Here is an 18,125-nt window from a genome sequence, read left to right as displayed (position 1 = left end):
TTCTTGTATACTTAATCTACTAATACCACTACTATCATTACTTCATTAATTAATGGATAATGAAAACATAAAATGTGCTAAAACTTAATTATGATTCTACAGCACCGATAATATTTTCATCATATCTTGTCCTGACTGATGGAATCATCACAGCTTGCCGCAGTGGTCTCGAAATATTGTTACGGCCCCCGGGAGATCATTTTTCATCCCGCCAGTTGTTAATCTTCACCGCACACATCCACAAGATCATTCATCGCGCACGTTACATTTTCATCGGCCCGACCCGTCCCAGTCGTCCAGAGCAGGATGATACTCCACCGGCTCGGTCTTACATCCGGCTAAGCTGTCCATTGCACGTCGCATCGCAGGAGGATTGAACTCTGCCAGGACCAGTTTGTTGTTGTTTGGTGTGTAGAATTTGCACCACCGCTGCAACTGACCAACCGCACCGGAAAGCGATCGATAGATAAGTGTGACACGAAGAAGAGCAGGGCGCTGCCGCTGTCGGCACGGTTGTCGGCGACAATTCGCGAACGAACTGCCAAAGCGAACGGACAGGGGAGGTTGAGATCCGATTGCAACCTTGCAGCCGCCCCACCGCCGGCACCCTTGCAGTAGGTGCTTCCATGCATCCTCCAATCCCCCACCGTTTAGCACCGGTTAGTGAGGTGAGTTCTTCGGATAGTTCGCTGCGCCCGTCCGAAAGGCAACAGATTTTCCGGTTGCTGCGACAATTATAATCTTCCTCTCGGGATCTAATTGATGTAACATCATGGGCCCGCCACGGAAGCGAACTCGAGCGAACTAGCAGCGACACGCAGCGGTTTCCCATACCTGTCATAAGCGATGCGTGTGTGCAGTCTCTCTCTCTCTCTATCTCTCACCCCGTTGACTCGCTCGGGCAATGATATAACACTTTATGTATCACTCGTTTTGTTTTGGGCCCGTCTTCTTGGGGGACGCTAATAGGCGAAACCGGCCCCGAAGCAAAGAGCGTTGGCACAAACACCAGCACCGTCTGCCCCCTGCATCGTGTCTCACGCTCATCCGGTTCGAATGACATCGCCTTGCCCTGGTAGACGAAGAGGGATGCGTAATGCCAATGTGGCGGATCGGGTCCGCAAATTTGCCATATTAAAAGCAACTGCACTAAAATGTGCACTTAGCGTAGCCGGCTGTTTTCTTCCTTCCTTCCGCCCCCCTTTTTCTCGGGCTCCGGGAGCGATCCTTCCACTGGGTCCTGATCGGCAAGAATCGTTGCATTGAACCCGAAGCCCTGGTTCGACCCCTTCATCACGAACGGATTAATATAGTGGCGTGAATCGGTCTCGTGGCCATTTCCAGTTTGCTCCCTTTGCCCCAGGGGGGAAGCGAGGTTGTCCCGGCGCGTGTTTGATACCCCTTTGCCGGGACACTGGAAGGACCGGAGGTATAGTGTGGTGGAAAGAGATCATGCAACACACGCGCCAGAGAGAGAGAGAGAAAGAGGGAGCAACAAAATACAATGACACCTGCAATGCTGCATTGGGCGTGCACACGGCTGGACTGCCTGGAATCTCATCTAAATGACAATCCCAAGATGACACTCCGGGATAGGGGAATGTCGTTGACAGGGATCGCCCTCCGGAACTCCAGAGCTTGTTCATCGGGTAGGTATGGCTGTATTCTAGCAATTTGCATTCCAGCTGAGATAGAATCACGACCGAAACACCTGTTTGCGCCCGGACGGCTGGACGGAAACGTTTACGGCCGTGTCGGTGGGGTGAAAATCAATAGGCAAATTATGCGTAAAATGTGCATGTGTGTGTATATGTGTCGCTGTATGTGTGTGTACTTGCACACGGAGATGCTTGGACCGTAGGCTCCGTAGGCTATACTCTGGATCAATTAACAAATTACATTCATTGCATACTAGGCGATTGCTACTTGAAAGCTGTAGCGTTATGGATGCTGGTGTGTCACGATCGCTTAGTCAGCTCGGTAGAGCTTTGAACAGCAGCAGCAGCAGCAGCAGCTTGGACTATAGAGCTGGAATGTTGCCATCAATGGGCACTGACATGAATCATGCACCCTCTAGTGCTCTGGTCGCGCGCAGCGGAATAGTATTTAGAAAAGTGTTAGGAAATCGAGAACGTTTGCTGGGCAACAAACTAACATTCGCAAATATTAAGCAAACCAATTCCTAGAAACAAGAGCTAACATCACAGTTATTGTGCACCATTACCGTGAGTGCTAAAGCTAAACGATATGCGGACAGAAAACTTTAACACCGCCAATTGATTGGGCATCTCGGATTACTGTCTTTAGCGTATTTGCGCACCCTTGTCCGAGCGTGCCGAGCCGACCACCTGTTTCACAGATCAAAGCCCTCAGCACTGCAAGGGTTGGCGTGAGAGTTTACTAATCTCTAACATGCGCTCTACCATCAGCGCAAGCCCTTAATGACTTAACAACCGCTAATAGTACACGGTTTAGGTTCGCTTGGTTCCGCTTCGAGCTGCGATCGCTCTCGAATCGCTGCATCAGCTTGAAACCATCGCCTTCAGGCTCGAACCGCCCGTGAACCGCTACCTCATGCAACAGGTACAACTAGATAGCAAAAAAAAAAAGAAATAAAATAACGCAAGCTCACTTTGCATAACTTACTGGGCGGCCGTTCCCAGGCGATGCGATTTGCAATTATTTCCGCATTTTATCGCGACACGCACTGAAACGGCACCTCCCAAGATACGGATCTCGTCTTGCAGCACATGTTGCTTCCTCCACCCGCCCATCGCGCGCGGGTTGGCCACATTTGACAGAGGTGGCTAATAAATATTTACTCAGCAAAGCCGCTAAATTACGGCCTGTTTATTAGTTTTCCCGTGCGCAAATACTCGACCCACTTGTGGAATGGGGCGTTGTGGAGCGAGTGCGCGCGCTCACTCCTATACGATCGTTCTGTAGTAGGCCACACTGGTCACAGTGGTCGGTGTTGGCCGCTGGATAATGTAAACCACCCCAGCGAGAGGTGGTCCTAACGGGCAGCATTAAGTGGAATTCGAACAAATCAATCACACCGATCGATCGATTACTACAATGTTGCTTGCTCGATGCGTCGAATATCAACGATATCAACGTGATATCAACACGGTAGGAGCATTTCCTATGGCGATGGTGAACACTGGTTGGTGGTGTTTGGTCCTTCCTTGTGCTCTTCGTGAACTTTTGTTTTTGCTGCTGCTGTTGTTCTTATCGCGTGGAGGGAAATTGAACGACTCAACCAGCTCAACCCTCGGCGAGGGAAGCAAAAGCCCGCGAGAGTAAGTGTTTACCCCCGTGTAATAATTAGTTGCACCCGGTCATACCGTATTTCGCTTAATAACACACATCTACCTCTAGCGTATCCCTGTCTGTGTGCAGAGCGTGCGTTTTGCAATACCTTCCATTGATCGAGTGCTGGTGGCTCGATCACGCAAACACTGCACGGGCAGTGTACGCTCGGGCAGACCTGTCGTTGTCGAACTCATCACCCATCTATCCTTAATGCACGGTCATCATTTACGATCCTCCGGGCCAAGCAGAGCGAGGGCAGCGGGCAAGGCAGTGTGGGTTCACACGGGCGGTGCAGAACTGGAGTGATAGTTGCTTTGTACGAGCGATCCGAACGAGCCAAACCATCAGTCAGGTGCGGGAGTGTCACAAACGGTGCGCTGCGCCCGGCGGACACATTCGTTCGCTTTGTTTCGACTCCTTGGGCGGATAATGTCAACCAGTGCTCTTTTCGCACCCGGCGTGCTAGCGTACAAGATGGGTTTACTCGCTAACGGCGATCGGTACCATTTCCGGGTCATCATCGTCTGGGCTGGGAAGAGCCGAGCATAACACACTGCACGACTCTATTGTTTTATTATTTTATCACGAGACGTAAAATGTACATTTTTAGTTGATTGTTAGCCTATGCGGGGAAAGCGAGGGTCGTCAGTGTTTGGTAAAAATGTGCATGCTCGTCGCGAAAGTTGCCAGCTGGGTCACCTGCGAACAAAGAGAGAATTGTTTCCCTTAATACAGCTTGGAAATATCCATACGAAAACATCAACAAACCAATAGAACGACCACATATAAAGTTTGTTAATGTTTGTCTTAATATTTATATTTGTATTGTATATGCTATTTTTGTATCATGGCAATAAATAACACATAAAAAAACGGTGTTCTTCAAATAATCCTTATCTTCCTACCTTCTTTAAGCATTTGCCGTTTATATTAACAATATCAAATGTATAATGTCCCTCGATTGCTGTGTATAAAATAGCTTAGACCAAAAAAATTTACAACGTTCAACCGATTGAAGCTTTATACGACCGTCACACGAAGCGTAAACTTTGACGTAAACTGGATTTTAGCCATACAACCCAATAATCTTCTGACAGGAAGTTTAAGCCCTCCCATACAAATCAAGCGTATACTTTTTGAGTCTACGCTTCGTGTGAGTCCCTAAATAGATCAGCAAACTCTTTGAATAAGTAATTTCAATTCTACGATTGACCAGAATTCTGCTGTTAGTTTTACAGGGTTTCTCTAGCCAGCTCAACATCGGAAACGAACAGTTCAATCTCGTAAAATACATTACTACTCAACAATAAAAATGGAATCTCGAAGGATCTGTCATTTGTTGCTCGGCATACGCACGACATTCATTTGACAATGTTGAATAGGGATTTTATGGATAGGAAATGAAGCTTACAGTGTTGAGCTGGATAGAGAAACACAGTAAAAGTTAGTTAGATTTTTAATAAACAAATCCGACCATTCGTTTACAAATAAAACACACTCTTATGCATGATACACATGCTTCACATTTTATTACTCTCTTTTTGTTATTTTTCAATTTTTTACAATCGCTCGTTATTCCGATCCGGAGTCACTGTCGCTGTTGTCAAGTGCATTGTGCTGCAATAATAGCTGTCGAAGCGGAATGCTTCTCTTTACAACTTTTTGTATGATTTCGTGTCCTAAAAATGTCCAAGACACAGATCAAAATGAATCCAAATTCCACTATACACAATTGTACGCAGTATATTTACCTTGCGCCGAAACCAAACAGCAAACCAGCGCCACCAGCAACAGAGCGAAAAACACGTTCTTCATGTTGAAATGTAAAATTACTCCTGATTTGATCTGTTCGCTAATCCTGCATATTTATAGTGCTTTGCTAGACGGTGGACTGACTGATAAGATGAAATACAGCGAATTATGATAACCGTATATAGCGTTGAAATATTTTATAAATATACGAGGATGGCCACTATACATCAACAAACATGAATGCGAGATAGTATACTTTTTCCTGGTTTACATAACAGACGGCAATCCAGAGCTTACAACTACGACGCAGTATATGATTAGCCAATATTGTGGTAACTGTATTAAACGTTAGAAACGTGAGTAATGCACCGTGGTATTGATACAATCATAAGAGTTATTTATTACTATGCATTATATCATTATTTATTTAATTTCATAACAGTAAAATAAGCTACTTATGAGAAAAGACTAACATCCAACCTACTACCTGTGAAGGCTACTGCCTATATTTACTAAAAACAATTTGTATGAAAAAATAAATATTTAGATACATGGCAAAATCATTTTATTGCATAAAGAATAGATTTTACCATTTTACATAACATGTAAAAATGCCAACAAATCACTCTTTCATCTAACCATTTACTAATCAGAATATTATTTATTATTTTTTATTTAATTGTTGATTAAGATCGATAGACGTACTATCAGCCTGATCACGGTGTTCTCACGGAAAGTCTAACAGCAAATGACACAGAAAATTGAAGAAAATTTCGACCAATAAAACTTTAGTTTTTACATTTTTATGTGTTTTAAATAGTTAAAAAGCTTCAAAACGTCGATTAAACGTTCAACGATTCAAATTGATTGAAATAATTGCAATATATTGATGTTCGATTTGAAGCCTGCTGGTCCATTCGATTGCCGTTCGAACTCTGTGATCAGGTTATATGACTGTATGCATCTCCTGGTTTTCGGTCTGGTATTGATCTTTTATGTGTGTGTGTTTTGATTTTTTTAGAAAAAAAACTTATTTCTTTTTGGTGTCTAGGAAATTTTATCAAAGCTCAACATTAAAAGTCGGTGATGTGGCTTGCAGTGGCGGAGTAACACGAGATTCTATCTTCTAATATCTTCTGCTAAAATCTTTCTACAGAAAAGTTTTTGCCCTAAACAGTCACACAAATGTAGGCCTTTCTGAAGTGTCGAGCGTGTTGTGAACGCATCCACCAAGAACGGAAAAGTGTTGTGACAGTTGCAGTGCATCTAGATTAGCTCAGCATTTGCGAAAAAGACATTGGTAATTATATAAAAAACACGTGACATTGAAACAATTTGTTGTTGAATACAGTTTATTTTTATTTAGATTTTTTCGTCATTTTGTTTTTCTTATTCAAATTATAGCAGCTTGTTGTGTTATTTGGCCTTAAATGTAAACGCGTTTAGGGGAGTATTTCTAGCCGTCCTCAGGAGAAATGCTTTCGCTTTCGTCATGTGCAAGGTACGATGTAAATGCTGCACGATGCTGCGAGATGCTTCTCTTCGCCAGGTTCAGTTTGACTTCATTGCTCACTGGTATGGGTACATCTATGTATGGAATTATACGAGTTACAGGGTTTCCCACGATTTATTGGTTGGATCCCATCAATTTTTAGTGAGTTCCCATATTTTTTTGGTGCGTTCCCACGATTTTTTGGCCGTTTCCCAGAATTTTTTGGTCCCATTGTATTGATATCGAAGCGGAAAATACCAATTTATTATGGGAACGAACCAAAAATCTATGGGATACGACCAAAATATCGTGGGAACGCACCAAAAAATCATGGGATCTGACCAATAAATCGTGGGAAACCCTGTAAGATAGAAAAAGTTGAATGGAAGATAAACTTCCTAAAATACTGCTTAGTTATTACCTTGTGCATTCACGATCGCAAACACCAGTGCTACCAGCATCAGGGCAACAAACACGTATTTCATTTTGTGCGTTTAGACTTACTCTGATTTGCACTTCCTCAATCGAACCGTTTTATATGGTTTTGCACGTAATTGATTAGATGATAACACGAACGGCACGAGTAAAGCAAGGAAAAATGTAACAAACATTCATTTGTTTCTGATTTGTTTTGAGTCCATTGAATGCAATACAATCTGAATCTGATTGAAGTTAATAAGTTTTTATTCATGAACATTCTACTTCAGACGATTTTTCTTACATTGTTTGTATGAATGCGCTTTTAACGATGGACGACAGTATGAGAAGGACATTTTCGCACTGATGCTATTTGCACCTTCTAGGAACGTAAAATGTTAACTGCGTGGTTGAACATTGTTTCTTGATTTATATGCGATATTCAATGAGTTTACAAAGCAATACATCAGCAACCCAACCACCCAGTAATGGCTTTTCCTTTTGAACATAAATTCCTCTGCCAAGAAAGTAAACACAATCGGAAAGGACGCCGAAGAAAGGACACCGATAATGCAACTGAGTGGTAATAGATCATGCCCCGTGGAATCCCTCCAGCGTCCTAGTGACTCGTAACGACTCGTAAATCAACCATCAACGGTAAATCATCGATAATGGTCTAACGTCACAACTGTCAGAAGGCGTGAGACCACCGGTGTGAGTTGTGGAGTGTGTTAAGGTTTTGTTTATGATGTGTTTTCTACCTCCATCCCGCTCAGCAGAAAACGCATTGATCAGCTTCAGTGCAACTGGGTAAGGTGTCCGTCGATTGGAATCGGATTGATTGAGATCGTTCCCGCTTGCTGTAGAATTCCGTACGCAAGCCATCCAACAACAACGGCAATTGAATGATATTTCATACCCGTGTACAGGTACGGCCCGATCAGCTCGCCTGCCCCAATGCAATGCAATGAAGCTGTAATGGTGGCGCTAATTTGCTGCACATTACTGGTCCGCGGTTGCGTTGACAATTATGCGAGGGTGGGGCGCACTGTGCTCGAGCTTCCCGTTAAGCGCGGCGCTGGCTGATTTACGCCAAGCTGCACCAGTTCTCGATCGCTGATCGAATGCACCGATAAGCGCAACTGCACCGGATCTCGTCGCGCGCTTGAAGGTCAGGCTTGCGGGCGGCAGCATCCGCGTGGCATTTCACAGGCGAACGGGTCCGGCGTCCTTGCGTGGCCTCCAGGGCGTGTTACGTCAGCCCGGCGTACTGGCTGCGAAAGTGAAATCGAAGCTGACATCCGATCCACCGTCCGGCAGCACACAGCTCCCCGGACCTCTAGGTAGGGGGTTGATCGGATCAATTAATGGACGCCATTTGCCATCTCAGCAGCCATTGTTTGCTAATGCTGCGGTACGATAGAAGCAGTCCCATTAGTCCAGGTGCAAATGGAGATTCCGCCCAGGGTGTAGCTGAAGGAATCGCAGTTGTGTGTGTGTGTGTGTGTGTGTGTGTGTGTGTGTGTGTGTGTGTGTGTGTGTGAAAACGGTAAAATTTCTCGCGAAACAATTTTACGTTGTTAATGGTTTATGATGGAGCCGGTCTCGTAGTATAGTCGTCAACTCGTACAACTTAACAACATGCCCGTCATGGGTTCAATCCCCAAATAGACCGCGCCGCCATACGTAGGACTGACTATCCTGCTATGGGGGGGAATCAATTAGTCACTGAAAGCCAAAGCCCACAAGTGGGTACAGGCAGGCCTTGACCGACATCGGTTGTTGAGCCAAAGAAGAAGAAGAAGAATGGCTTATGGTGTAATGAGGTAAAGTCACAATTTTGTGAATGTGACATTTGTGTAAGGTTTAACTATTTTCTTTAAAAAATCATAAATAAAAGCATACAATTATCCAATCTATACAAACACAATTTGTTATTGAAATTTAAACATGCAATCGCAATAGAAGCTGGTTAATGTCGTTTAATGTCTTCGTTTAAAGTTTTTTTAACTGAAATTTCGCAAGCTAAACCAACAAAAAGATGGAGAACATTTTTATAGTCCCTTTCTATGGAATGATCCTCTTTTAAGCTTATTTACATCAAAAACAGATTCAACATGGATATCAATTGGAGGTAAAATTAAACTTTTAACTTCCATCTTCATTTTAATTACCAAATTAGCATAGAATATGTCTTTGCCAGTCATTATTGTTTATGCGTTACCTGAGCGAAACGTATCACAACAACACACCAAGCAGCGGCGCAATGATTCGAAAACGCACGACTCGCTGGCGTGCAATGGCCGAGCCATTTCGAGCGAATTGCTCATTTCCTGGGATTTCATTCGATATTGTCCACGCCGGCTAAACAACACGCAAAAAGGTAGCAACCAAACGAAGGAAAAATACACACACACACACACACACACACACACACACACACACACACACACACACACACACACACACACGAACCCAGCAGCAGCGTCACAACCCTCAAATTCTCTTCAACACTGTCACCTCCCGCCATGCTCACCTGCTTTTCTGTGGAGTCAGCGACACTTTTCGTCGTACGCGCGCGATTCGTTCGCGATCGCGCTCGTGGCCTGGCGCTGGCCCGCTGGTTGGTCAGAATTGGACCGCGGTCCACCCCGTGACCGAGGTCCGGCGCGTGTATCAAGTACGCAAAATTAATCATAAAACTGACTAATCAAATATCGGTCGCACCGCCCCCTTTGCTGCATGGGGGTCGAGAACACATTTCGCGGGTTTGGCGTTGTGCGTGCCCGCTTCTCCGGACTGCGTTGCCTGTTTGTTTGCATGAGCGTGCATGTGTGCGTGTGTGTGAGAGAGAGGATTTTCTTAAAACTTCCCCATCGGGCCACCGGGACCAATCTGGGCAACCGAAAGCCTGTGGGAAAGTGCGCCGTGGGCCAGTTAGCGTGAATCGGTCAACACGCGCGCGCGAGGTGCGATGAACGGTGCACCCGCGCGCAATCCGCCACTGTGGCTAGCGCAAATGCAACGTACGGTAAAGCACGGGCTGCAAGCAGACTAAACAAACGCAAATTCAGATGGACTCCAAAACACTCGGCCGGTTGCGTTTGTGAATGAATGGAAGCTGAGGTAGGTGTGCATGTGCGGTGGAGCTTGCCTGCAAGCATCAGCAGACCTTGTTGCGTTTTCTGCATCGAAGCTGTCCCCCTTCCCAGCAACAAGCTCAACAATACCTGCAAAACCCGGAAGCTGCGTCTGCGCAAAACTAATGCCAAGTCCGAGCGGGGGCAAGGGGAGCGTTCTCTGGATGGGGAGGGGTAGGCAATAAAATGCAAAACCGCGATGTGACACCAAGAAACCGAGCGCTGGTGTCGATGTAGTTACCGAAGCAAAACCTACCCTTACCAGGCAGGCAGGTAAAGTCCATCCAACATTCCCCGCCACACTGATGTCATTCGTCGGGGCTCCGCACTGGAGTGGGCGAGTCTGACGAGGAAAGGGATACGGGGCCGGTGGTCGCTCCAACAATCGATCGATAAATTATTCGCTAATCAGTCGCGAACCGTGTTGTCAACTGTGCAGTGATTTCCGGTACAAGATCGGCTCGATCTTGCCAAGCTCCGGTTCGATTATGCCAAAGGGTCTTTAGGGCAGTCTCCCGAGTACCGATGCGGGTGCGGAGGGTTTTATCTAATTCTGACCACCCCGGAAAAAATATACAAAATAAATGCCCGACCATCGTGGTCGTGGATCGATGTCTAAAGCCTAAACGCTGCCAATTAGTGGTTCGCCTTCGGGAGGTGGCAGGTCTTTTTTTTTTTCTTCGAACAACACTCACCTCGCCGGTGGGTTCTTCGGCACCCACGGGGCAGTACAGAGCCGTGCACGAGCGTGCGATTAATGGCCATCGCACCGGCGCGGAGGTTCTTCCCGTCATCGTCCACTGACCTTAGCTCGATCGGATCGGTAGGGGATCGCATTTTTCGTCGAGCTTAAGGACACTCGCGCTGCATTAGACAACGGGCCAGCCAGTCAGCCAGCCAGCCCCTTGCGCTACAAGCGTCAATTAGTAGGATGAACGTGACGACAGTGCGCAGCGATACGCGACGACACTCTAGGCGCGCGCTTGCTGTAGGGCGATTTATATTCTACCAGCGTTTCAAACGAGCGTCCTGATGTGCTCATACTTTACGCGCGGGTTTTCGCGACAACATAAACGCGCTTATGCGGACGGGCACGTTCGTCTATTTGTCATAATATTGATCCTTTCCAGTGGTCCGGCACGATGGCTGCTTCTGCACTCGTCGCCCCCCGTCCAGAAACGCCGAAACAAGTGTAGATGAAGCAGTTAATGATATCACTTTAAATGATTGAGTGTTTATTAAAAGGCGCTGCGTACTGAGACAAATTCGCGCACGGGCAAAACAAAAAGAAAACGAACATGCAACCGAGCGATGCACCCGTAGCGATGCTTGCCACGTAGCAAATCGGGGAGGGACAAAAGGGAACGATCAAGAACGAGTGAAACCCCGGCCGGTTGGTGGACGCTGGCTGCTCTTTGGGAAAGGGTCGGTCGGGTCCGTCATCGCCTGGCTGCTAATGTGAAGTGCGTCGTGTTACCGTTTTACACTCGACGTCAAGCTTGTGGTCACTGGGCCACAGAGGACTTTTTTAAGAAGTATAACTAAACTTTTTTTACTTCAAATGGTAAATAATTTGGTTTTAGATGTTTAAGATTGGTGAGCATTATTCTAATTATTTTTTATTTAAAATTTGTATGATATTCAAAATTAAAGTTAATATAAAATGTACGTGCATCAATTAAACATTCATCTATCATCACTTCCCAAGCTACCCAATTCACCCCAATTAAAATCCACTTTTTCTGCAAATGCACCTGATAGTGACACATTTTAAACCATTCCCAACAGATTATTTCCCACTGCTCACAACACAGCCACCACTGTACCGCACCGAGATCGGGTACGCGAGATTCGTTCTGATGCGCCAACTTAATTTCTCATCACCGCGGATCGTGCCTCGCGGAACCCCGCGCTTCTCCGCATCGCACAACGCGTTTGCATAATAACGAGCGTGTCGCTCGTTCTACGCGTTCGTCGCAGCCTAGCTTAGCCTGCGCCGCACCACACCGCTTTGCGTGGTCCTGGTGCGCGTTACACACGCAGCGCGTAAGAAAGGGTGCAAACAAGAGAAGCAACGATAGCTCTTCCACGTCCACCGGTTCTCACGTTTCTCCGGACCGGCCGGACAAAACGCTTATCGCGGGATCTTTGCTTTTTTTCTCGCGAGCGGGCGCGCGCGCTCGCGTACACACAGTAGCGCGGCACCCGCGCATAGCTATGCCGCGGATCGGTGAACAAGATTAAATTGAATGCAAATTTTATAATTCATAATTATCGATCATCCTGTCGCTGTGATAGCGGGAGTGTCGACCGTGTCTACCGCCATCCCGAAGGAAAGGACAGTGCGGGGACAGTGGATGAGGGGTGAGAAGTGACTTACGCATCGAAAACTGCCAGCGATGAACTACGATGCTCCCGCAGCAAATGAGACATAATGAGCGCAGTTTGTAAAGTGTGCTGTGGGATGGTGTTGCCGCGTGTTGTTGATGTTGTCTCGGGAATAGTGCCGGGCAGGGTTGGTTGCTACATCTGTTTCAGATGGTCGAGTGCGTGATGCATACAGGGTACCGCATTTTCTGGGGAATTAAGTATAGTGTTAAGCAGATGTGAATGGTACGGAATGTGATAATATGCGATAAACGTATAATCGTTGTCGCGGTGTGTACTAAAACGCATCAAAATGACAGTTATAATTTAGTTAAAATGCATAGCTCAAAATGCTCATTTTGCGTGGCTATCTTGCTGTCTGGCAAAGGAGCATATGGCTCTAACAACTTCTTTACAATTTGGTATTCAACTGGAATCGATCACAGTGCAATCGATCGGCATCCATGAACAGTAAAAGATTAGAGCCTTCCAAGTGCCGATCGGTGTTTAGTCGCTTTAAAGTGGTCGTGCCCGAGCTTCACAGCCACAGATGTAACACCTTTTAAAGATTAATCTCTTGTCATACCTTCGGCCAGGCTACACGCTGGGAGAATGCTCCGACATTGTAAACGGTTCGCCAAGCCTTTGCTAAACTGCACAGCACAGAGAACACGCTAAAGTGTTAAGCACGCCGGACAACCTGCCGAGCATCGTTTGACCAGCCAGGCGGTTCCGGGAGGGCAAAACAACAGTAGAGAAGTTGTGCGCGGCACTAGCGGATAAATAATCCATAGCTAGTATGCAATTAGTACTTAATAAAATAATGAAAATGCAGCGCACAAGAAAAGTGCAGCGGCGCAAAAGAGCACCGGTTTGAGCAGCGCACCTGGCAACAATGTTGCACCGGGTGCATGTTCCCCGTCCTACCAGGCGGCCATCGTCTCGTGGCAGGAATTTGCTCCATCACAACAACGGCGCAGCAATCAAACATCGTCCGACTTGCGGGCGGTCTTTGACGAGTACACAACTCACGCTTTCAGTCAAGTGCCGTGCGCTCAAGAGGGCACCCAGCATGCGCCCAGACGCAAGCCGCACGAGTGACGGAAGGAGACGGCCGAGCATCGTCGTGGGAGTGCTCCGGAAATGTGCAAGTGCATCGGCGTGGAGTGGCCATTGCCAGCCAGCCTGCCACTACCAGTCCTAGAAGGTCTTCCATACAGCTTGATGCCTGCGGCCCGATGACTTAATCCGCCATTCAAACGTCGTTTTCGATCGATACCGTCTGTTGCCGTGCCGGTTGATAAATGACTGGAGCAGACTGGCCACGGTCTGGCGTCATCGCGCGCATCTCACACCGCACATCTGCTCGGGACGCATCCGGGACTGGGAGACTGCCAGTGGCCGCAATTTGACGTATCCTGAAGGCAATCGAAACGTGTGGAGCTGCTAACGGTACGGTCCAAAGTCCAGAAACATTCTCCAATGACGCAATCTGTTCAAACGGAACAAACGGAAGCCATGCCTGTGTGGGCCAATCGTGCATGCACACTTCCGCGCAACCTTTTTGTACCGTTAGCCTCACGGTACCGCTAACAGTGCGGCCAAACGATGCTGGATGCAGGGTATATGTGTATCGACGCGCAAAAAGGAATCCCCGTCGGAAGCGTTTTAAAGCCCATCCAAAACAAACGAAACGAAAAGTTTTCTCTTTCGTACGCCAAAGCGAATGCTAATGCTGAAAGCATTAGCAGTGAAAAGGTACGGTGCAGGATGTGCGAATAGGATTATTTCTTGTTTCCGCCTGAGTATTTGACTTTTGAAACGTCAAGATTTTGCTTTCTTTGGGAAAATGGTTGAGTTTGTAAAGAAATCCGACACCATTTACCGGTTCAGAGAAAGCATTCAAAGTGAGTTGTTTTGTTGTTGTGAATGGCTCAAGAAAAGAAAGGCTGAGGGAGATGTTTTATGTGAAGCTGAATTATGAATGATGAGCTGAATAAGATCTGTAATCCAATTCGTAGATAAAGTTATTTTGATGTTTTGAAAGTTATTTTGATCGACGACCAGGTAAATAAATTATATATAATACTTGTTTGAATTATAAAAAAAGCATTCGAGTTATTCTCGATATAATCTAATTTAATCGAGCTTTTCACGAGCATCATAATTGAACAGTTATTTTCTGATTCAAGTATTACATACATGGTAGATCAGCACAAAGCTAGAATTACGTGTTAGCTTTAATATATATTTTGTAAGAATTTCAAGAACAAATATAAATCCATACATATTTTTGGCTCTCAATTTAACTGTTTGATTATTATTATCATTATTATCAGTATTTGGATGTTTTTATTTGCTTTAATAAACGATTTTTTCTACATTGTGAAATATAAAAACATCTTTGCGCGTACCATCAATAACTTAGTTTGTTATTTTATTTCATTTTTTGTTACTTATACTATTTTCTAACACATTCAAATTGCTGGTACTGAAAATTGTTTACCAATGTCTGATGATCTATCCTTTCAACTGTTATCCAGCATGACTATACAAAACATGCACATTAAACCCATCTGTCACTTGAACCGCAGACTTCCATCTCCCACTCGTCCTTTCGCCCTCTCGTCAGTTGGCCAAAATCTGTTCTCGATGTTTTCTCTTTAACTAAACAGCATCATGTCCTTTGTGGCATTTTGTTCTGTAAAACATTTACCCATGTGGTAAGCGGTGGTAGATCTTTACAACCGAGGCACCGGAAAAGTGCTTAAAGTGCTCAAATAAAAGGACATTTCGCTGCCGCATGGTGGTAACGGTTGACCACAGACGCACAAAACACACCGATGCTCGCCGTTTGGGTGCATCCCGCCCAGTCGCACTGACCGGCACAGGCTCATCGGTAGACTCTCACTCTCGTTTGGTCATAAAATAGTCCGATTGACTGCTGTTTGAGTGACGCGTGTAGGATAAGTACCGCATTGCTGGAATAAACCATGTACCTATCACGATCACGATACGGGAAGGATCTGGCCGGACCGGGCAGATCTTCAAAGCCATAAAACTGCCACCGTTGGGTCACCACAAAGGTCGACTGTCACAGTTGCCAGCGACCAGTGAAACCATTTGCACACAATGGTAAATTAGTCGCAAATGCGGTGGGCGTGCAAAGGCAATGCCGTTTGACTCGTTCAGCCGCTAGCTAGCTGTTTAATGGCCAAACAATTGCCATGTTTATTAGATGGCCGTAAAGATGTCACTAAAGATGCGTTCCCGCAATTGCCGACTTAAGTTCGTGCTTAAAACTCTTTAAGGCGGATCCTGTTTGTTGTTTGGTTTTATTAGACTGTGAAGTTGAGCCTAGTTAAATGGCAACACTGGTGTGATAAGCTGACTACCCCTGTTCAAAGAGGAGTGATTCAATCCAGTCGCTACCCCTCCGTTTGCCCAAAATGTTGATCTACATCTAATAAGAAATGAACGAAATATGTAAATAAGGCGGTACATGAAGCAAACAAGCGCTTTTGTCACAGTTTATTGGACACAAACCCAAAAGTCCATTCTGTAGCAGCGTTGCGCCTGTGACTACCTGCCCGGTACCCTGAACCGAACTAAGCGTTCGCACTGTATATGGTCATTCTGGAGGGAATATTGTGCATCTTTGATGCGCCAAAAAGGCACCGAACGCAATAAAATAAAAACGAAATAAAAACGCCGCCCTAAGAACCCTATCGAAAAGGACACCAGTAAATCATGCGGCTGAAATCTACTTTTATTATTCCATTTACAGAGATTAGGCCTGTCCCGAAACGTTCCGACTCTCTCCCCTTTTACGGAATGTGTTCGGTCGCGGTTGCCGGCCCCGGACACTACGGGGCCGTGCCGACAACACCGATGACGATTCCCTACTAGCCTGCCACACTCGCGGCGACACGAACATCGATCACCGGTCGATCGGATTGGTACGCTTTGAACATGGTGCGCATAAAATGAGGATCGAAGGTGACGGCTGATGGTTTGACGAGTAGGAGCCTCGGGAAAATGCATCTTCGACACGTCAGAGAGCCGCAGCGCACGGGATGAAGCTTGCCGATGCGCATGCCGCATGCCTGATATTGATCCCGAAAGAAGTCCCGATCGGAATGTGCCTGTGTCCATTGTTTAGAAAAATCCACCCCGTTTTGCCGGCAGCAGCAGCCAGCCAACAGCGCAGGCCCACAAACAGTGCAAGCGCGCCATCACAGGCATTGGAGTTCTTGTGCAGAATTTTCGACATTCCGCACGGTTTGCCGCACGGTGTCCAATCGGCATCGGTAGGGTATTGTTTTCAATCAACTTTATCAGCCACTAACATCTCAAGCTTTCAAACCTTTCAAATATTTGAAAACTGTTCGGCGAGTTGATGCGTTTCGTGGGTTTTTGTTTTCGAAATGCTTGATGTGTTGCTTTTTTTTCTCTGTTGCTCTCAGTTAGGATAACACTTTGGGATCTTTTGGACATCATGTCACACAATTAAACGTGTCGAATGGTACGGATAAAACTGTCATACGTGAAAGAGGCGCGGATGAGAATTGTAGGATTGCATAGTCACACATAGCCCGACGCCTTATCTTTTACAACATTATAAATTATATATGAACTATATCGTTCAAACGTTTGTATTAGCATAAGCGCCCCGTTATATGCAGATAACTGGTAATTTATACACTTTTTATATTGCATTACACCTTTTACATATATTCAAATGGTATAAAATAACCAATAAGATGCCCTGTTTCTAGGAAGCGAACCGAATTACAAGAACAAGCTTTAAAAGACTCATTATCGCTCAATTAAAACGAAGTCTACAATAAACTACACGCTGAACTAACTGTAGCTATTTCAGGAGACTATTTGGTCCTGTCTGTTACAAAATATATCTGCAGTATGATGTATTGAAATCATTGGTTTAGTGGATAAAAACGTTCTTTTCCACTATCGCTACCAGCTGTTTCATTACGTATCAATTAGTCCCTTTCCCTTGTAACTTAATCCTTTAAGCAATCTTCACCAGGTGAAAGCAAACAATCTTGGAGCGTTTAATTCGTTCGGTTAGCAAAAAAAACGGTTCTGTTTGCAAAATATTAGGGGATGTAGAAAGTATTTATTCGCACCTTTCTAAGGGGATGAATCCTAAGGACGATCGTCTGTGTTCGTGTGCGTCTTCAACCCTTCGCTTGGGCTGCCTTCAAAAGCATTGCATTCCAACCCCAGCCGGCCGCCGTCAAACATTCTATTTGACACTTTCGTTGTGCGTGGCGTTACTTTTTTTGTTCCTACTTTTTTAACCGATCAGCTTCTGTCAAACCCATCAAACTCCTTCATCGATATCGAAAGTAAAAACCAACGTACAAATAAAACCGAATCGTTACGGAAAGGTGGATCGTTTTATGTTTCTTACATTTTTTTCCGCTGCTTCACTGCGATACGATTAGCTTCCGCAGCACGTGCGCTGAACGTGGGCATGATCTCGAGAGCTGATTGTCCCCCTGTTCAACACCAGAGATCCTATGCCCTAAGCGCGAGGATGAGGAAACAGTTTTCCGTTTCCCTGGGCGCTTGATGAGCGTCTTTCAAACATCCGGAAGATGGTTTTAGTGGCGTGG

At 45.7% G+C, this 18,125-nt stretch overlaps 1 protein-coding gene across 1 annotated transcript; it reads right to left on the bottom strand.

The window, feature by feature from the left end:
* Positions 1 to 4,818: 4,818 nt before the first annotated feature.
* On the bottom strand, positions 4,819 to 5,174 carry LOC121588947. Its single transcript, XM_041907416.1, has 2 exons — positions 5,067 to 5,174; positions 4,819 to 4,994 (listed from the first exon to the last, which is right to left on the bottom strand). Exons 1-2 carry the CDS (start codon positions 5,128 to 5,130, stop codon positions 4,888 to 4,890), a joined length of 171 nt encoding a protein of 56 aa, XP_041763350.1. The 5' UTR covers positions 5,131 to 5,174; the 3' UTR covers positions 4,819 to 4,887.
* Between the last annotated feature and the right edge of the window lie 12,951 nt (positions 5,175 to 18,125).

The sequence above is a fragment of the Anopheles merus genome, chromosome 2R, assembly GCF_017562075.2.
Source record: "Anopheles merus strain MAF chromosome 2R, AmerM5.1, whole genome shotgun sequence".
In the NCBI taxonomy this organism is placed as follows: Eukaryota; Metazoa; Arthropoda; class Insecta; order Diptera; family Culicidae; genus Anopheles; species Anopheles merus.
Note: the sequence above shows the minus strand (reverse complement) of the source record. Positions and strands in the feature narration are given on the sequence as shown.